The sequence below is a fragment of the Metopolophium dirhodum genome, chromosome 1, assembly GCF_019925205.1.
Source record: "Metopolophium dirhodum isolate CAU chromosome 1, ASM1992520v1, whole genome shotgun sequence".
NCBI lineage: Eukaryota > Metazoa > Arthropoda > Insecta > Hemiptera > Aphididae > Metopolophium > Metopolophium dirhodum.
The window spans coordinates 67,824,572-67,847,742 of NC_083560.1; the positions used below are offsets into that span (position 1 = coordinate 67,824,572).

Below are 23,171 nucleotides of genomic sequence, written 5' to 3' on the forward strand. Positions count from 1 at the left end.
TTTTCCTCTACAATTTTTGTTATATGTATTTATACTCCTGGGTCTAGAATGAAAAGGTTCTAAATCGCATTTTTTTCAAGTCACTTAAAATGGTTTTAGAATGCAGAGGTGCATCTTTTAAGCTAACATTTATAATTAAACGATCATTATTGACAATTTTTTTAAAACTAAAAGGTTCTAAATCGCCAAAAATTTAATTATAAACACAATTTAATCAAATTGAAAACGCTCGGTTAATGGAACCAAATTATTAACAATACGGTAGTATTACCAATAATAAGCCTAATAACTATTACATTTATTCCTATTCAACAGAATTTTACGATCGAAATATTATAGATTTCGATGTTTCATAATTATTACATTGTTTCGTGATAGAAGATTGGTAGCAATGAGAAAGCATTATTCTGAAAAGGTTTCAGCTAACAATAATAAAAATAATAAATAAGATTAAAAAAGTTCTAATTAAAAATATTTTTTTTTATTTTAGGATGAAAAGGTTCTAAATATTCTAATATTATAGAACCTTTTCATACTAAACATTTTATAATTTGTATATCAACCAATACACCAAATTATTATTAAAATGTTGTGAATTAAACTATACAAGTTTCTGCATTTTTAAAAAATTTTGTTCACAAAGTAAAACATTTGAACTCAAACCTAAAAATTGCTCTCCTGGACAATTTCATAAAAATGATTTAGAACCTTTTCATTCTAGACCCACGTACTGTAAAACGCTTCAATAAGCCGTATTCCTGGAATTACGAAACCATGTTTTTATGCCATATTTTGTCTACTAGTGCTCTTAATAGTTACATTTAAATAATTTAAAACTTGACCAATATCAATTTTGGGGTAATTTTTTTAATTTATTAGTATTTTAAGTGGAATACAATTAAATATCTATTGTAAATTGGAACATAAGACAGCTAAATTTGTTTAATTTACTAAATAGTGATAATATAAACGTAAGTGTGTACATAATAATATTTTAAGACATCACTTTAAGATCATATAATATATTATACTTAGTTATAAATATTATGAATCTCTGAAATAAATGTATCATCTAATAAGTATAACATAATAACAAAAGTATTTTTATTTCTATCGATACGAAAAACATGAATCTTTAAATTTGAAGTACTTTCTTTTATTGGTTAATAATCGCAAACAAAGAGTTTTTAATAACACATAAAAGGCAAATAAATTACATACATATTTGAAGTACAATAATACATTTATGAAAATTAATAGAATTTAGGAAATACAATGAAGTTAGTAAAGAATATTTATATAAATTAAAAATTAAAGGGAAAGAAAGAATGGTTAATTCAATAAGGAATTATAAATAATAAATCTATTAAGAACAATTTTAGATGCTAATATGCAGTCAAGTCATTATACATAATTAATAAATAATAATGATATAATATTAAATTGTTCTAGTATTTAAATGTCAAAAAAGAAAAAAAGCATATTATGTATAAATAAAAATATAATAAATAAATAAATACATTTTTCAAGGGATCACTGCAATTACCAAAGAACGGATTATTTTATTGTTGACTATATTCCGGCAATGGTTTCACAATACCCTGTGTAAATGCATAATGTATGCAACTGCATACAAATTTATATTGATTCTAAAATTAAAAAATTTAAATTAGTAATAAATAATAATAATATAACAATTAATAATACATAGACACAACATACCTCCTTGCAATAAATGGATAAATGTATATCCAAATGTAATGTTAATGTATATTGTATATTTAATTTAAAGTGTACTTACTGAAGTTTGTACCATCATAGCTCGTTGATCACGCATTTGTCGGACAATTTCAAGAGGATAAACAGGTTGGCCTGCTTCTATTAAGCATAATGCAGTCTCTAATAAAATTATCACTCCTGTACGTCCAATACCAGCTGAACAATGTATAACAACAGGTTCAACGACACCTACACGTTCTTTACGAACAGCTCCTACTAAATTTAACAAGCGATCTGAATCATCTGGTACACCGTGATCAGGCCATAAACTATATTGAAGTTGTGTAACAGATCTAGTTTCATTAGTCTGTAAAAATACATTGGAAAATTAATTAATTAAATACGGATCATATCAAAAAACAAAGCTAAACTTGTAAAGAATGTGGCTCATTCATTTAGCTAGAATAGAATATAAGGTTTAAACTTGTAAAACAGGGACAACAAATGCTGGTGTGACATCATCATCTTAAGAATACTCACGCTTATTTCAGTTAACTCTATTTGGCGGTAAACAATAATGTTAGAAGTATCCGTTTCTTCGGACACCATTTTTAGTGATATATTGCTGTTAACTTCTAATGTTTCATTGATTGGTGGCCAATATTTGGCACATTTTTGACGACCTTTTTCAACAAGAGCAGTGACCATAACAATTAATGTACTACGAGATTCTAATACCATACACCAGAAATCGCTAATTGTTGTTTGAAGTGGTCCTATTAAAATTAAAAAAACAAAAAGTTAAATCAAATGATAAAAGCTCTTATATTTAGTATGTATTTACAAACCTTGTGTTGCTATGTATCTGTTAATTATTCCTGAACCCGGTATTTCCATATTTATATAGTTGGCATTAATATAGTCATGGTCCTGATTTTTGATAATATATCGAGTTATATCATCTAAACAATATTAAAAGAATATTTAGTTTTTAATTAAATATTTTTACTTAATAAACATTATTTGTTAGAAATGAAATATTATTTCTATATTAGGTAATATGATTATGAAATAATATATTATTATATTTTTCATTACACATAATATGTACTTAATAAGTTTCATCAATTTTATTGTTTATACATTAAAAATGTTACATACATGGAGCTATATCGCGATATCTATTTTTATGTATATTTTGAGTGGTTCTAGCATTATCCATTGACGTTTCTGGTTTATGCCTGTACAGCTGTTCAAACTGTGTTAGTAAAGACCCACTTGCTAAACCATCTCCAAGCAGTAGTATAGATTGAATTAATGGATCAGATGACATAACACTTGGTGGAGATTCTGGTATGTACTGAAATAAAGGTTCTTCTTCTTTTTCTTTCAAACAGTCATCGTCATCATCATCATCACCTGTACATTATAACATAGAAAATACACATTATAGTTTATAATGAGAAATAGCATAAAAAAACTAGTTGATTAATATTAAATTATTCAAAGATACAAATACATATTATACTACATTGTAATATTTAGTGACTGAATCAACATTTTAAATTGTATTTAAAATGTTATACTTAAATAAACACATCTGTCATAATAACAGTTTGTATCCCAATATCTTATCATAGCTTTTATTGACATGGTTACCTGGTTTTAGAATAAAAACTTCTTTATAAAGTTAATTTATAATTTATTTTTCAAAAAATGTGTGGTTATTTTATATTAAATATTAGCTGACACGGCAATATGTTGCAATGGCTAGGTTTTTGTGATTATTCAACTCCTTTTGGATGTAACACAATGTGTTTTTAAGTGTAAATTAAATTATATTTTAATTTATAGCCGTCTTGACCGGCGTTATCCGTGAGTTACGCTGGTGATTAAGCGAGCAGTATATTATCAGATAGGTAAGCTACCTGGGGTAGATCGCGGACCCCGTGTGGTGCGTCCATAAGTGTACAATTAACTCTAAAGTATTAAATTTATAAAACCTATTAGTATAAAATCTTAACTCAACCTAAACGTACTAAAATCTGATTAATAAAAAAAACCAAACATTTGTATGTATAGATAAAGAAGAAAAATAAAAAGTAAATATAAGAAAAAAACAAGGTAATTAATAATAATTATTATTATTATTAAAACCAATAGCAACCAATAATAAACAAAAATTTAAAAAAAAAATAATGCAAAAAATTTATCCACCAAATCCAAAACCGTGGTTAGAACTGAAGACCCCTGTTATTTGAATTCCTCCCCTAGTCGGACTTCTTATTTACATTTTTTCGCGACAAAATGTAGCCTATCTAGTTTAATCTATCTCCGTACCAAATTTCATAGCAATCAGATGAACGTTTTAGGAATGCATGAAGGACACAGGCCACAAATTCGCTAAGCTAGACCGGTTTAAAATTATCCTACATTATCCGCACCAGGATAATGAACCATGTAAACGATATGGTCCAAACATCCCGGTAACAAATGTGTAGAGGGACAGACATTGTTTGTCTTTTATTTATATATATAAATTGCCCAAATGTAAAATATTTGTTTATCACCTTACACATTCCCATTCTTGTCTATAATATCTTGCCAAAAATATCTTAGAATTATGAAATTAATATAATATAATAGCTACCGTTAAAATTGAAAGCCTCAAGCTATCATTAGTTAGACTCGTCGTTGATCAGTCAATGAGTCAGTTAGGACATATTTGATTATATTATATTATAGGCTATGGCCATCCCTCCCGGCGTAGACCGGGAGACACGCTTGTGATTATACGATCAGTATATTTTCAGACTAGGCTAGGTGCGTACTTAAGAGGATGTCAGCGCATTATTTGTTTTCTCTCTCTGGCCCACGCGCAACATAGACAAAACAAATTAATGCAGAATCATTTTTTCTATGTTTTTAAGTAATCACCCATTACAAAAAGGATAGAGAATAATATTTTTGAGGGAATGACATATCGATTTGTCTAAATATTGTCTCAAAACAGTTTAAACATAATTTCAATTTACAACATTTTTTTGTTTATTTTGAAAGTCAAATACAAAGTTAAATAACAATAAAATATAAATCAATATGTCATTCCTCTAAAATATTATTCTCTATCTTTTTTGTAATAGGTGATTTTACTCTAAGATTACTTAAACACATTGAAAAAATAATTCTACGTTAATGCGTTTTGTCTATGTTGCATATGGGCCAGAGAGAGAAAACAAATAGTGCACTGACATCCTCTTAATTACAAATGTTTTATTAACTTGTTTATAATGTGCATGTATTAGTTCCCGCCTTTTTGGGAAGACAGTTGAAAAGTAAGCATTAGGAATACTATTTTACTAAGCTATATGGTTTTGACCAAATATAATATACAGTTCTAAAATTATATTTAATCATAACCAATAACAACCTTACAATAAACAAAAATATACTATGACAGATGAATAAATTACAAAGTGTTTGAAAAGCCCAAACTTTTTTATAGAGAATATAGGCGTAATTTCAATAAAAAAAAAAACTGAAGGTACTTAAGAGGATGTCAGCGCACTATTTCTCTCTCTGACCCACTCACAACATAGCAAATTGTACGTTCACAATAATCATAATAATGTCTAAAATTAGGGAGAAAATACCAGTTATAAAATTTAAAGGTAAGATTATCATTTAAGGCATCTCATACGTGTTTTATAATATTTTAATTTTAAAGCGAGTCATGGGTATTTTAAGATGTACAGATAATTTACAATTTTTAAATATTCATAACTCACTTTAAAATAAAAATATAATAAAACAGCCATAAGATGCCCTAGAATAATCTTACCTTTAAATTATATAAGAGGTAATCTCACTCTAATTTTAGAAATTATTATCATTATTATCAATATTGTGAATGTAAAATTTGTTATGTAGCGTGTGTCAGATAGAAAACAAATAGTGCGCTGACATTCTCTCAAGATCTGCATTTTCTGGACATTTATAATTATTAGGCAGTAATATCTTTTTGAGCAAAAATGTCTTATAAGTTATAACAATTGAAAACGTCTTGGCTGAACTAATCGGTAGTGTGAGTGCCAGCTGAAATTGATAAAGTTTGATATGAATTGATCATTTCTATTTCATTATTAATATTAGTAATAATATTGTAAAAATGTCCAATTAACTATTTGTAACAACTTGTATACATTTGGATATATATTATTTTAAATCATATTTTTTAAACATATCAAATCAAAATCTTGGAACTTAGAACTGATTATTTAAACTAAGCTCTGCACTGCTTGAAATTAAAAGTTTTGATTTTAATTTAATTTCCACATATTGATATTTGTTTTTTCTAAACAATATTATAAATGAACAAGAATGTTAAATAGTCTTTAAATAAAAATAATAATAATAAAGTCGTTCAAAATTAGAAGTTTTCTGAAATTACTAATAAAGCAACCTTACAATAAACAAAAATACTATGACAGATGGCGCCACCGTTGTATTATTGCATTCCAGATTTCCTACTTTTCCAGTAGATTCGCCTAAAATTTTCTTTCATAAAAACCTTGTTCTGACAATTACGAACACAACAAAAAAAGAATCATCCAAATCGGTAGTGTAATTTCTGAGATTAGCTGTTTAAAAGTATATAAGTATAAAAGTAGTTTCATGTTTATAATATAGTTAGAAGATAGATAGATAAAATAACATTAAAAGTTACCAACAACTATAGAGATACATATAAAATATATTGTTAAATATATTTTCAACAGACTATCAGATTATCAAATTATTTTAGCTATCTAAACTTGTAATTTTAATTTTAATCCCAATTAATGATATAGTTCTATATGATATATATACCTTTTTGTTGTACCGTTAAAACTAATTTCCCATCGTGTTCTACATCTCTAGCTGCTCTAATTAAATTTACAACATCATCATGGACCATCTCACTGACTTCTTGTCCATTTATCATTAAAACCTAAATGATTTGATATTATTAATAATTTACAATTTAATTAATATAAATTATAAATTACCTTGAAAAATTATATTTATATATTGAGTAAACAATATTGTAAAATGTACTAACCTGATCACCTTCACATAGTTTAGGTTGTGATCGAAAAGCTGCTGTGTTAGGAACAACTCTGGACACAACAATAGGTAATCCTAAATCTGAGCCACCTCTTACATTAAATCCAAATCGACCTTCCTCATCAGCATTCATATGAATGCAAACAACATTATTTTCACAACCCTGTAAAACATATGTATGATATAGGTAAATATGATTTTTTTTTTATATGAAGTTTAAGTTTTGAGTATGTAATTATCAATTAGCAGCATAACTATAAAATGTGCATGATAATATGTAGTATGGATATTGGGAAATAAAATATGTGTACATAATTAAATTAAGGTATATTTAACCAAAATTAGACAAATTGATATTAGTTAATGAATACGTTAACAGATTTATATAGTTTAAATAGAACAAGTTTTCCAGTACAAATGTATTAAATTGATTATTGAAATAATCAATGTAATTTATCACAGCTTAAGTTTATTTATTAATTTAGATAATTAGGCTTTATAATATACTATTATATAATTATAAAATATTACCAAAGAAGATTCCGTATCATATGCTGGAATATCATAAATACTACTAGACATGTCATCATCAACATAATTTCGGCCAGTTGCTGCTAATCCGGTTCCACTACTACTGCTACTTGGACGGACAGCTGAAGATATAAATCCACCTTCGCTAAAAAACATAAATAAAATGTGAAAAAATAAAATTAATGTTATAATTTATTTTTATTTTATAAACAAACAAACAGCAGCCCCGCAGGGATTTTTTTTTTTAATGAGGAGATTATTTTGTAAAGCAGCTAAATTCAGAAATGTTGAAAAGTTATGCTATAAGGGGGTTATTTTAATAATTAAAGATATTTTTAATTTCCAAAAAAAATTTAAATCAGCATTTTAACTGCTTTACAAAATGATTTCTTCAAAAAAAATTATTTCATCTGTTAAGGAATGGCTTCAGGAAGTTCCTTTTAAACTCAAATGTTTTAAGGTTTTTTCAATATACAATTTGATTCCTTGGACGCTGTGCGGCCATTCCATTAAAGTTGTGTTTCACTTACTCATCTGATACAAGTGATGAAGTAGGACCCCAAGCAGGTCTTGGTTCTTTATCAACTGACTTTACTTTATTATCATGTGATCCCTTAGCAGATGATTTGAGAATTGATTTTGAACTCTTACTCTCCGTATTGTTGTTAACTGGTTGTTTCGAACAGTATTTACTTTTGAATCTAAAGACAAACAATATAGTTTATGAACCTAAGTAATTTTAAAATTCATAATTTCTTCTAAAAATAAGTAAGGTATAATATATAATTATTATTTTTATAACAATTTCAGAACAAAATAGTACTAAATAATAGTAAAATAAGATTTCATAACAGTTGTTTTTTTACAAGTTATATATAAATTATTGTTGTTTAAATGATTCAATATAAAACAAAAATGACCTAAGAAATGTTCGGTGAGGTCGTGGTTGTGACATACGACTCTCTTCTATTGTTTGTATTTCAGTTCGTCCAGAATATGAAAATCGTGAACCGAGAAGAAATGGTCCTGGCAACAATCGTCTAAATCCTCGATTATTTGATGGGCAAATGGGTTGATTTAGCCGGAAAAATGAATGATGTTCAACACAAGATTTCCATAAATGTTTAGATGAACGATATGTCATCATATTAAAGCCCAATACTGTATCATAATTTTCAGACTGTAAATGATTGAACTTTTAAACTCTCAAACATAAAAAATCTATAATATTAATGTAAAACATTAAATGCATGTTTTTTTTACCATTTCTCTTCGTAGTTGAACAAAAAAATGCCTTCGCTTAAATGATATTTTTACTATTTTTGCCCATGATAATGTATTTATACGAATATTATTTTGAAATACAACTAAACCATTACATGTAACTCCAATATCTAATTCTTTATCAGCAGAATCCTAGTATTTAACAAAACATAACAATTTTATATATTAGGTATGATTATAAAAGTTAATTATAAAAATACCCACTTTTGCTTTATGTAAATCAACGCCATACATATCTAATCTTTTCCCATGGTCCAAGAAATTGAATTCAGCATCAGCGGGAGATTGACCCCTAATAATTAAAAATTTGTATTACATGCATATATTTATTTTTAGGTATTTATGTATAATTTACTTGTGTAATTTATGTAATTCAGAAATTTGATTTTCCAATTGTTCTGTTTGGCCAGGTATAAGAACCATACCAGATATATATCCAGGCTTATGTTCTTCAGGGTGGTAATCTCCAAGTTCAGCTAAAAAAATGAATTTATATTTAATTTATATTTTATAAGCTATTTATTTAACAATTTTAAATTACATTGAACGGTGTAACTGGCAAGAAGACAAGCAGTACTTGGAGACACAAAAAGTTTTCCATGTAAAATATCTTTTCGTAATTGTAAATACAAATGATAACGCGTATATTCTTCTTGAAGTTTACTTGGATCAGACACATAAAATTTTACACAAAAATAAAAAAATCCTCCTGAAATCATTAAATAATATAATAAATAATAATTAAAATTATATTAGTTATTTTATATAAACAGTTATAATTCAAAATTAATGTAGTTATTTATTTAATAATTTTGATATTAAGAACTAAATTAATATATATAATATATGTTGTTTTTGTACAACTGTTTAAATTCTACAATAACAAATACAAATTGTCTTTAACAAGAATAGATTATTTGCTTGATAATAATAATAAATTACCTCTCATTTGTTTTTTGATACTTTTTTTTGGATTCAACCATCTCTAAAGTTATTAAAAAATAAAATGTTATTCACAGTCTAAGGTTACTGAATAGTAATAATTATACTAAACGTACCAAAATATCTGTATTTGTTACAGATGGAATTACCCCATTTTCGGTAAATTGTAAGCCAAAATAATCTTTTTCAATTAATTCCAAGTGTTGAAATACTGCTTCTAGTAATGCTTCACCTTTAGCTCGTTTCTACATATTTAATTTTCATAGTATAATTAATAATATTAATAAAAACATATTAAATATTACAAATACATGCATTTCAAATAGAAAACGCCTACTAAATAATTTACTCACGTCAAGTTTAAAACAATGCTGAGTGTCATCAAGAAATACAACAGTAGCATTGATTGACTTTAAACGACCTCGATCTACAGCCAATTCGGTAGCACGAACGTTGTATGTGCCACTCGATCCTGCTAAGGTTCTTCTTGACACACCTTCTATCATTATACGTCATAAGTAGTCCATAAGAAATGTTCTATAAAAATAATTTAAATTACATAATTTTATGAATTACATATTAAACATTTGAAATAATAAATATTTATGAATCATTTTTAAATAATGGTATACACATGACACACATACATCCAAACCTTAAAATCCAAAAACTTTCAAAAATTAAATAAACATTGTAATACCCATTATGTTAAATATCAAATGTATTTTTATTAGGTACATTATAATTTTAGATTCTGAGCAGAGCGATAAATACAGTGATTTTTACAATGTGTGTTTTTTTTGTCTGTCATTACCGTTTGGGGCAGTAAAACTGTTTGATTTTCTTCAACAGTATTTTATTCGATAGGAAAATGAATCTAGTTGCTGCATAAAGACGATCAAAATAATAAATTCCCAACAGTTTTTAAAAATGCTGTGAAAAATAAAATTAAAAAAAATTAAGGAAAACAGGAATTTTCCTCAAAATTGATTTCGGTTTTTGAGTAAATTTAAAACAAATGACCGTAGTTACATGATATATTCACTAGTTGTTTATATTTTCATTTTCTATACACGATAAAGTTTTTCATAATATTTTGATTTGTTTTGAACTTTATTTGTTTAAGGACATTTTCAATTTTTTACCATTTAAAGTTTGAATTTTGACATAATTTATCAAATTTTAAATTTTAAATTTAAAAAATGTGGGTAAGTGGATGTAGCTCTGCTGTACAGTAGGTTACAAGTGGGTCACTGTAATGGATGGTGTTAAATTGGAATTCAATGATATAATATCATTGTATAAGAAAAACGATTCTGAACGAAAACGGTCAGTCAGTCTATGATATTACCAAGTATATTTGATGATATTATTGTGAAAAAGGTAGTTTATTTATAACCTATTTACGTTGAGCCTAAAAGCCTTGTTTTTAATTTTCAATCCTTACCTATAAAAGTTGAACATTTTATAAATTTTTAACTACAAAATAATTATTAAATTATAAATTTGATAAATTTTGTCAAAATTTGAAGTTTAAATGCTTATAAAAAAAAATTGTGCCTATGTATTTTTAAGGAGCCTTATATTAAATTTTCACGCTTTTTTACCCAACAAATAAAATTTTATTGATATTTATAGAAAAAAAAAACTAAAAAAATTGAAAACTAACAATGACCGTAAACAGCTCAAAAAGTGTCAAATTATTTTCAAAATTTTATCGTGTATAGGAAATGCTAATACAAACATTCAGTGAAATTTACAAGTATCTAGAGTCATACGTTTTTTAATTACAACAAAATAAGAAAATTGTTACATGAGATATTGAGTGAATATTAAATGCTGTAAAAATATGAATTTCAAACGCTTATAAAAATTTAATTTTACTTTCTTGTAGAAATTTTTTTTTTGATAAAGGTAGACAAACTTATGGATAATCTTGTATAACATTTTCAAATCTTAGATTTAAAAATAAAAATTTTATGAATTTTCAACTCAAAATAATTTGCTAATTTTCGTGATTTTTCCGTATTTTGTCAAGATTTGAACTTTACGTTGTTTTTCACGACGCTTTTGAAAACTACTGAGAAATTTGACCCCTAAAGTACTAACTAGATTCACTTTCCTATCAGAAAAGTTACTATTGAAGAAAATCGAAGCACTTTTACTGTCCTAAATCATTGTAAAATCAATACATTCATCACTTCGCTCAGAATCTAAAATGTATAAAATGTTCAACTTTTAAAGCAAAGGATTAAATATTTTAAACAAGTTCCCACGTAATTAGGTCATTATATATAAATTACTTCATTCACAATAATAGCATCAAATATACTTAGTAATATCATAGGCTGACTGATCGTCTTCACTTTTTTCTTAAACAATGACATTATATCATTGAAATCATTGAAATCAAATTTAACACAATCCATTACAGTGACCCACTTGTAACCTACTACACAGCAGAGCGACACCTACTTGCCAGACTATTTTAGCATGAAAGTAATCTAGTTCATAAAACTATACAAATGCATGCATAATTTATTAAATTAGATTTTTCTTCTTAGTATGGGTTAAAAATAAATAATTGTTTAAATACTTAAATATAAATTTGATTATTTATAATTTATCAGCATACAGCCTAGTATATTGAATTAATTGAAAATAAATAATCTTATTGTCAGGTACATGAAAAATGAGTACTCCCACTATTATGACACTTTCTTCAGATCAATTATCATAGACAGTAGTACTCAACACTTAACCGATGTGCTGCTGTATACCACATACATATCAGTGATGAAATTACAAATTATTCTGGAATACATTTGTGAAATTATGGTTTAATTTTTAAACAGCGATATCATAATTGTACTGAGAATACAATGTTAAGTTTTGTTCTATTTATTTTTCAAACACATTTAAGGCGAGCTGAAATATTTTGTTTAACTACAAACCAGAACAATAAATCAAAGCATGCACAGACTTTGGTTGCAGGGTATGCAGATAATAAAAACTGCTCTCCAAAACTATAAAATCTTTTAATTAAATAATCTAACAATTTGCCTAAAAAAATATTTAACTATTATCATTATTATTACTATTTCTTATTAGAAATTATTTTCAACATGCTTTTTTTTTTATGTTGAAAAATAAAACATTTTTATAAAGACATGTTTTATTGAAAATGATATAATTTCATTATTCTTGTCAGATAATTTAGCTGTGAACATGAATTGTACTGTCATATTTTGTTATTTTATTTTTCTAAAAAGTGTTATTTTGGGACTTTCATCATATGCGTTCTTATAAAAGGGTTCTGCCACCAGTCCACAGTGTATGCAAATGAGGCATACTTAACATACCCCGTGCAACGCTTATGAAACAGATTGCTATATTGTAAATATTAAGAATATTTTATTTAGTTTAATTTTAACTAAAACATTTCAACTTACACCCTTTTTTATTAATTTATGATTAGAAGTTAACTTATGAAAACATAAATATTCATATAAAATCAGAATAATATTCTAAGGGTCTTTCTTTCAATGTCCAGTTAAAGTTAACCGAAACTTTACCAGACATTGTAAGAACGGCCCTTAGACAGTATGTTAGTTAATCAGAAAGTCAGTAGCTCTAATTAAAAATGTCATGTAAATATTCTAGAACAGTTTTTTAAAATGTAATATATGACTAATAGCTTCCCTTTTACTAAGTTCTAAAAAAAAATCTTACCCTTAAAATTTTTTTTCGATTTTTTCAAAAAAACTTTTTTTAAATTTATAAAATAGATATTTTTAATTTTTGTACAGTTAATTATTTATGATATGGAGATAAAACAATTTTGAAATCTGTTGATTTTTGAATGACTGAAAGTGACATATTTTCAAAAATAATATTATTGTAAAATTGTATGGTTTTCACACTTTGATAACTAATGCTAATCTAATAGGTAATAAATAATAATGAACACACCATCATTGAAATTTGATGTAATATTTTTTAATTGTTTGTATATTATTATTTAATATCCACCATGAACTGTTGTTAATTATTAATTTAACTTGCAAGTTAATTTTATAGGACGATGATCTTTGTAACAATAGAATTATGAGAATATTTCATACACTTTTTGTTATAGCTCTAATTTGAAATTTCATTACAAACATCATGTCATGGGCCTGTAAAATGTACTTGTATATTTCATTATCCAATAGTCAGTGTTTAAAATTTGTCTAAATATCTATAAAGAACCATTTTGTTTAGTAATATACGTAATAGTGAATAGTTTCAAGTCTCTTAATAATTTTTGATTTTAACTAAAATTATTGTTATTTATATAAAATTTTGAACTAGATACTACCATAAAAATTAGAACTATAAAGGAACCTTGAGCATATTATAGTTTCAAGACTAAGCTATTAAAATTGATTTTATACATTTTTATCTACAAAATAACTTACACATTTCCGCAATATTCACAATATTCGCAATATTTGAAATACAAACACTTCTAAGCTTATTTTATTTTTTTTTTATTAATTATGATTTAGTATAGTATACCATATTTTAAGCATAAAATTTATTTGTACACTATTAAATTTTTTTTGTAATTGAGTTTTAACTAGTAAATAAATTAATAATATTACATTTTAATTATGCATGGGTCTTCCATATTTTTACAGACTACTGTCTTACATTTTCAATTATTAATTAATATTTATAATACAATATACACTATATCAAATATAAGTGACAAATATATAACATTCATATAAACAGTAATCAGATTATTCAGAAAAGTCAATATACTTGGCACTCACGTACTAATGTATTTAAAATCAATAGCAAACACTTGAAATAAATACTAATTGAATGGAAATGGAACTTAAGCTAGATATTTTTCAAAAACTATAGTGTTGCGTCAATTAGGTATATGTATTTGTATAAGTAATTTGTGACGATTTCAAGACTGTAGAATCTTGTCACAATTTGTTGATACTTTATGAATATGCTTAGGTAAACAAAAAACTAACACAGCAATGTAAAACTAATACATTTCTTGACCTCACCAAACCTAAAACATGTAAGCATCAATAAGGTTTTCTGAGTAAAAGTACATCTAACCTATACTATCTAAATTATACCAATATGAATTTGTTTAACTGACTGTGTTATAATTGTAATTTTAGTTCATACTGTTGCAACAATGAATTTTAAGACTATTTACTCTATAATCTTAATATTCGTATAATATGTCTTATACACGTGCATAATATACAATACACAATATATAATTATATTTTAATTACAATAACAACTTATAATAAATTATTAAATTAACAAATTAAATTAGAAATATTATTATAATATTGTGATACCAAATTATTAACAACGAAACAATGCTAGTAAAAATGTTTATTAGTCATTACAAATATCTGTGATATTAATTTCCACAACAAGGTCAATCCATATAAAAACGTGTCAACATAAAATGAAATAAAAGACATACTCAAGGATTCATAACAATAGAAATAATTTGTCTCAATGTCCTCAATACAATATAAAGGTTTATACCTAATTATTGTAACATATATAAAATTACAGCTGTCAAATTCATATTTCTTATATTTTAAGCTATTAGGTATGCAAAAATTATAAAAATGTAATTAAAAATTGCTGAGCATAAGCTTATAGCGACCTCTATTTATCTGTTTTATGCAATTTTCTAAACAATTGTTCTAAAATTTAAAAAAATATGTGTTCAACTACCATCTGTTAAGTTTGTAATTTTATTAGTTATATGAAATTTTCAAACTTTTTCACAAACTTGAAAATGTGATAATATAAAAAGACAGATAAGCCGTTGTAAAATCAATATTTAAATATTTATATTTCATTAATTCACTATTTATACTTACACCCGTCATTACTCATAAATAAAATGAGATAAAAATATAAATGTAGCATTTCATAAAAAAAACAATTATTAAACTAATTTTTATCAGAAAAAAAATTCAATCAAAATAAAATTACATACTTTGATTCATGTGTTATAATAATTTAATTTCAGCATAAAGGTATTAATAAATAAGGTATACTAAATGTTTAATTTATATATAGTGAGGAAGCTTATAGTTATGCCATGGTTAGGATTCGAGTCTTCAATTGGAAATTAATGTACAGTTAAATTTACCAAAAAAATCTCTAAAATAGTAAAAAAACGTTTACAAAATATACATTTTGGATCCATGTTTTCAAGAATGGTCCATTCATAACATTTTAACATTACAACTTCATAAATATATTTATTTGATGTATTTCCATATAGGTACTTATAGTAATTTGGCTCACCCGTTTATTCCATAGTAAATAAATAAATATTAAGTAAGTACCTTATTGATTTGTAGTTCTATGATATGATCATTTGGAAAAATATAAAATACGCTAAGCATGTGCCAATGTCACAGGTAAAAAAGGGAAATGTTAATTTTTCTATGGAAACACTGGTAGGTTTTTGGATCACCAACATTAGTATAATAATTAGTACCTAAATTTTAAATAGTAATGATAGATAGTACCTAAATTAATTATATTTTTATTTATCTCAAAAAACGGAACAGAGTTAAGTACAAAGTACACTTATACACATATCTACAGCTAAAATGAATTGGCTATAATTATAAATTATGTTAATACTTAACATTTCAAATAAGTAATAATAATGGATTGTGCTGAGGTGAACATAGCAACCAACCCACCCATTCCCTGCACCCAGAAGAATGAAGATTTTTTGTGTTTAAATTCAGTTTTTTGTTTAATACTTAACACATTATACCTACTACCTATAATATTAATATAATGGTTTTGAATACATCAATAATGACAATTTCAATCTAGACTTAAACGAGGCATAAAATATTATTTACTTGTAATTTAGTTTAATGTAGGTATATGAATAGCATTATAATATATAGTAGCTTTCAATCATATCACTAGGGTGAGAAACCACTACACCTTTGAAATAACATTATCAATAGTAATTGTACCTACCTATAACTAAAATGTATTAATAATAGACTCCATTCTACTTTGTATTGGACTATATCTGATATGAATAGATTATGAACAACATCTCAATATTGAATATAATATATTTATTAATATGAAATCTTACATTCATTTAATAATCTTCTACGATGACTATAACTCATACAACTAAATCGGTAGTAGCTTATGTTATATGTACCTATTATGAATATTTCATTAGATTAGCAAAATAATAATGATTTATTGATAATGTAGGTAAAGTGAGACTGATCAATTTGATTTATATAGGCAGGTATATAGACAAATCTAAAGTAGATTAAAATTGTTTTAGTGAAATTAGGCTTAGATATGATAACATTTCTTTTACACATAATAATTAATTGAATTCTTATAGAATTTAAATGTTGACATAGTAAAATGTACTACAAAATCGGCCATAAATAGACCCTAACATTTAGAAAAATATGAAATGGGTAAAATTATATCTTGCTGCATAGCTAAAAAAAATGTCTCGATGATCCCATGAACATTAATTATAAATTATAATGGTAATTTTATTTATCCACACCAAATTACTATGCTAAAAAAGTATTTTTACTTAGGTAATTTGTATAATATATTCTTTAATATGAGAATAATTTAATTTTAAAGTTTTAAAGTTTTATAACACAAGCATTTTTTTGAATTAATTAAAATTAGTTTTAGATAATTTATTTTAAAATACTTATTTAATTTTAATTTTAAAGATTATTTGCAAGGTAATTTTAAAATGAATGGATGAAAATCCTCAATTTACGAAAGTTATCAAATAAAAATGTAATTAGCATAAATAGGTACCTAATGTTTAAATATTAAGTTTGGACATTTAAAAAATCATTAATTCATATACATTAAACATAATAATATTTACAACTAACCACAGATACATCGCTGTTGTTTTTTGATTGACGTACATGCAATACTCTGAGACCAATCTGTATGCTGATGCTGTAATGTCAAACTTGTCGAACTTGTCAAACTTGCCGGATTCAATACGTTATGATTTAGTAGTTTGTGCAAAACGCGTAGGACAGAATTTTCGTAGAGAAACGACATATCAAATGCATTGTTAAGCAGCAGTGAAAATTAGCTGTTCGATAACTAGATATTGTGTTGCAATTGAAGTATTAAATTCGCGAGGTACCGTAACTTCATGAATAAAATATAATGAATATTGGTTTATGAATAATTAAATAATAATAATAATAATAATAATAATAATAGTAATGGTGAAAAAATCCCAATCGTGTACAAATCAAAAACGATTGTAATTGTAAACAAATAATAATAATTTATATCACACCGTTCACAACGTTATCTAAGTAGTGATTTTTTTCGCAAAAACGAAAAAATAAAAACAAAAAAAATGGTTGATGAAAACGGGGCGTCAGCAGTTGATCGACAGTAGAACTATTTTATTGTTCTATGGTAGAACTGTCGTGGCTTGCACGTTTGGTTGACGGTGAACATTCGACTGTTCGAAACATCGTCGTCTTATTAGTTTGGTTAACGATAAGGTTGTGACATATTATCTTAGATCACGGCCTTAAATAATAGTATATACAGATATACTGGACTTAAATATAATATTACACGGACGAAGATAGACTCTATCTTAGTCCGTGGTATATTACAGTGGCACCGAACCTATAACCTAAGAGGGGCGACAACCCACCCTTTTTCTCGGTGGGTGGGGTAGTAGGGGTCCGTGGGTACCCCAACAAACTATTTATGAATTATGTTCCTAACTCCTGAGCTATTAATGTATACATATGCAGCAACATTTTGTAAACAGGAGTGGTGGTCCGTATAACTTTTTACTTGCCCCCCCCCCCCCCCCCCCCCGCCAATGTAAAATATAGTTCGGCGCCACTGGTATATTATAATGTATGATCCTTAGATTGAGTTAGATACTTGGATATGATAATATCATGACAAAATAGATCTATTTTTTCATGGATAATATGAAGTATGAACTGAGCATAAAAATATATTATTATAGTTTTCGTACGGCGGCAACTTGGCGTTTTGGGTTTATCATTGAGGAATCACGGAAAAAAAACCATGAAAATAAAAACCAAATTTTTATATTTTACTATATTATGTGATATTTAATTAGACATAAGTTTTAATCTTCTAATTAAAAATTTTGATCAATAATCCAAAATTTTGTCTGTTGAATACTATCGTCAGTGGCGTATATAGAATATATATTCATAGAAACTCTTAAATATATAGTAAACCGTATAGCAACTAAGTAATAGACCCCTTTCTAGTTTCTATCTACAATAGCCCACCCCAAAAATTATTTCTATAGGTATACGCCACTGACTATCTTAACCTAATTTGTGCATTTTGAATAATTTTAACATTAACATTTTCAGTTTCAAATTATTACTTTCTAAATACAATGATAATTTATAATTGAAAAATATTAAAAATCCGTATTTACAATATATTTTATAAGCATTTAAAGTTTAAATGTTGACAAAACACGACGAAAACGTCACGAAAATGTGCATATATTATTTTGAGTTAGAAATTTATAAAACTTTTTAATTTTAAAAATAAGATTTAAAAAGTGGGTAAGTGGATGTCGGTCTGATGTACAGTAGGTTACAAGTGGGTCACTGTAATGGATGGTGTTAAATTCGAATTCAATGTTATAATACCATTGCATAAGAAAAACGATTCTGAGCGAAAACGGTCAGTCAGCCTATGATATTACTAAATATATTTGATGATATTATTGTGAATAAAGTAACTTATATATTTACCTATTTACGTGGAACCTTGTTTTAAATTTTCAATCCTTAGCTATAAAAGTTGAACATTTTATAAATTTAAACTACAAAATAATTATATTGATACATTTTGTCAAAATTCGAACTTTATATGTTTATAAAAAAAATTGTGCCTATGTATTTTTAATATTTTTCAACTGCTATTGTAACCATATACCAGGAGCCTTGCATTAAGTTTACACGTCTTTTTTATCCAACAAATAATATTTTATTGATATTTATAGAAAAAAAACTAAAAAAATTGAAAACTGACAATGTCCGTAAACAGCTCAAAAAGAGTCAAAATATTTTCAAAATGTTATGGTGTATAGAAAATTAAAATATAAACATTCAGTAAAATGTTCATGTATCTACAGTTATTCGTTTTTGAATAACAATAAAATAACAAAACCGCTAAATGAGAAATCGAGTGAAAATCCAAATGTTGTAAAAATATGAATTTCAAACGCTCGTAAAAATTTAATTTAATTTGCTTGTATACATTTTTTACTTGTATTTACTTGTATACATACAATTTTCTAATTTTGTTGTAATTCAAAAACGAATAACCGTAGACACTTGAGATTTATATCATAGGTTTATTTTATCAATTCATATACTTGATCAAATGATCAATTTCAATTTTTTTAGTTTTTTTCTGTAAATATCGATAAAATTGTATTTGTTGGGCCAAAAAGCGTGGAAATGTATACATTTTTTTAAAACGTGAAACTTACTTTAAATTATTATTCTCAATATTGTATTGTGACAAAATTTTTAAAACGTATTTAAAAATGATAAAATTTTCAATTTTTATAGCTAAAGATTGAAAATTTAAAACAACGCTTCTCATAAATAGTTTATACTGCTGTAACCAAACAATGTGAACAATATATAAATACATACCTAGTTATTTTTTACAGACAATTTAAGTTCAAATTTGGAAGAAACTATACTTATTGTAAAACGAATTTATAATATGAATATAAATGATTATTATTATTATTGTAGTGATCGTTGTTTGAATTAACGTAACTTATTGTAAAAATGTAAAAAAAGGTTATATACGCCACTGACGATAGTATTCAACAGACAGAACACCTGGGCAGTTGGATTACTGATCAAAATTTTTAATTAGAAAATTAAAACTTATGTCTAATGAAATATGACATAATATAGTAAAATACAAAAATTTGGTTTTTATTTTCATGGTTTTTTTTCCTTGGTTTCTTTTTCTTAGGTTTTTTTTTCGTCTACAATCATTGAGTCATTGTAGCATAATTGCACTGTGCGTCTGTGTGACTGACCACTGTTGTAGTAGTGTAGAAGATAGGTGTCATACCTATAACTATTATAATAAGCAATAGCCATCTGGCGGCTGCGACAACGTGACAATGTAACACTCAGTGGGGGCCAGATGGCTATTGCTTATTATAATAGTTATAGGTATGACACCCAGATATTTTTTATTGGGAGGGGGGAGGGGAATTCAACCGGGCCTATTTTTTTCTGTTGGGCATTTATGTATTGCTACTTGATCACCCACTAATTTGCTTATATCATATATTCATAAAGTATTGCTAAAAATGTTTTGGGTATAATATGTTATATTTCTAAATAATCAAAAAAAATAATTAAATAATTACCGAATTAATAAAATGTCTTAATGTGTTTACATATTTTTAACATAATGGAATCCAAAGTAGGTATAAGGTATAACACTATAACCTAAAGTACTTATAATATGTTTTATAAAACTTGTAATAAGGTTTTATGACTTATGACATACCACATACGAATGTCTTATATATGCACATTCATATTTTATTTTCATTGCAATTAAACAAATACAGAGTTACGGAGAGGGGTTTTTAAATATCTAAATAGCAATAAGTAGTACCTATTAAAATAATAATCAATAAATGCAATTTATTATGTTAGCATTATTTATTTAATTTAATTATTAAGATTATATCTAAATATCAACATACCATTAGTTATTAGTGTTAAATGAATATAAATAATAAAAAAATATTAGGATAGTATTACCTATATTATATAATATAGTATTTAATAAAATTCTCAATATAAAATGCATTTTCAGATTAGATTTAAAAAGAAAAATGTTTATGAATTCTCAACTCAAAATAATTTGCTAATTTTCGTGATTTTTCCGTATTTTGTCAAGATTTGAACTTTAAATGCTTATAAATAAAAACTGTGACTAAGGATTTTTAATTTTTTTCATCTGCCTTTGAAATAATAACCTAGGAGCCTTCTATTAAATTTTCAAGTTTAAAAAAAAAAAAAACTAAAAAAAATGGAAACTGAAAATGTCCGTAAACAGCTCAAAAGCTGAATAGTAAACAGCTCAAAATATTTGGAAAATGTTATGGTGTATAGAAAATGCTAATATATACATTCAGTCAACATTTCATGTACCTACGGTAATTTGTTTTAGAGTTACATCAAAAACCAAAATCGATTTTCTCGAAAACGTAAAAATTCCGGTTTTTCCTTAATTTTTTTTTTGTTTTTCACGCCGCTTTTGAAAACTACTGAGAAATTTTTACTTTTGACCAACTAGATTCACTTTCCTATCAGAAAAGTTACTGTTAAAGAAAATCCAAGCACTTTTACTGTTCTAAAAGGTGATGACAGACACAAAAAAAAAAATAAAAAAAAAAACACACATCATTGTAAAATCAATAGACTCATCGCTTCGCTCAGAATCTAAAATTAAAAACTGAAAATGTCTGTAAAGTGTTAACAGTTCATAACAAATCGAAATATTATGAAAATTTAAATTGTGTATATAAAATGCTAGTATAAAAAAACCAGTGGAAATGTCATGTATCTACGGTAATTTGTTTTAAAGTTACACCGAGTTTAGGTTTTATAATAGTATCAATTATTGTACAATTTTCTTAATTTTTGACTGATTAATACAATATGGTCAGTACATTTTATGTAATATTAATAACTAACTTCTATAATATAATAATAACATTTAATAATACTTGGTATTACTATGGTATTAGTTGTATTACAGTGGTCATTTAACATTTTATCAATGGACTTTTCTATCTACTACCATTTTACTTGTTAGCCATTTTATAATTGGGCTATTGCCTATATTTTACCTGTTGGCAATTTTATAATAATTAAAGAATTGTTACCTGTTGACTATTTTATAATGAAATATAAATAATAGTACAATAGTAATATTATATAATAGTACAATTATTGTACTATTTTACCTATATCGACCATTATTTCCGTAAGTAATTTTTAAACCTAAGTTGTAATTAATCAGTTAACTGATTGACAATTTGCCAAAGGGCAACTCGTATGTCATGTGGTCGCCTGTCGCTCTAGGCAAGGTCAATCCGAGACCTGGAGGGGACGGTGCGTAGTTGATTTTTGTATATATTATATTTCTGGACACAATATGAGGACACAAATAATAATAGTAATGATAGTAGAGAAAACTCATGACACAATTCTTAAATAGATGGGAAAATGTGTATATGAATCTGGTGCCAAAATCAAAACAGACATAAAACTAGGACTTTAAAAAAAAACAGAGATGATAAAACTTATAAGTTACAACAGTCAGACAACGAGACAAATATATTTGGATAATATAGTTTTAATAATAATAATAATATATATTGAAATAATCCAAAAAGACCTAAATGGCTCCACTGAATGGTAACC

The 23,171-nt window shown here is 25.9% G+C and overlaps 1 protein-coding gene across 1 annotated transcript; it reads right to left on the reverse strand.

The window, feature by feature from the left end:
• Positions 1-1,134: 1,134 nt before the first annotated feature.
• LOC132935945 (tyrosine-protein phosphatase non-receptor type 4) lies at positions 1,135-17,967 on the reverse strand. The gene is made up of 18 exons (XM_061002596.1): positions 17,547-17,967; positions 9,936-10,119; positions 9,699-9,827; positions 9,583-9,625; positions 9,182-9,349; positions 8,996-9,116; positions 8,845-8,932; positions 8,620-8,772; positions 8,277-8,536; positions 7,887-8,057; positions 7,357-7,501; positions 6,821-6,988; positions 6,589-6,709; positions 2,881-3,138; positions 2,568-2,681; positions 2,260-2,495; positions 1,802-2,086; positions 1,135-1,649 (listed from the first exon to the last, which is right to left on the reverse strand). Exons 2-18 carry the CDS (start codon positions 10,086-10,088, stop codon positions 1,563-1,565), a joined length of 2,700 nt encoding a protein of 899 aa, XP_060858579.1. The 5' UTR covers positions 10,089-10,119; positions 17,547-17,967; the 3' UTR covers positions 1,135-1,562.
• Positions 17,968-23,171: the final 5,204 nt, after the last annotated feature.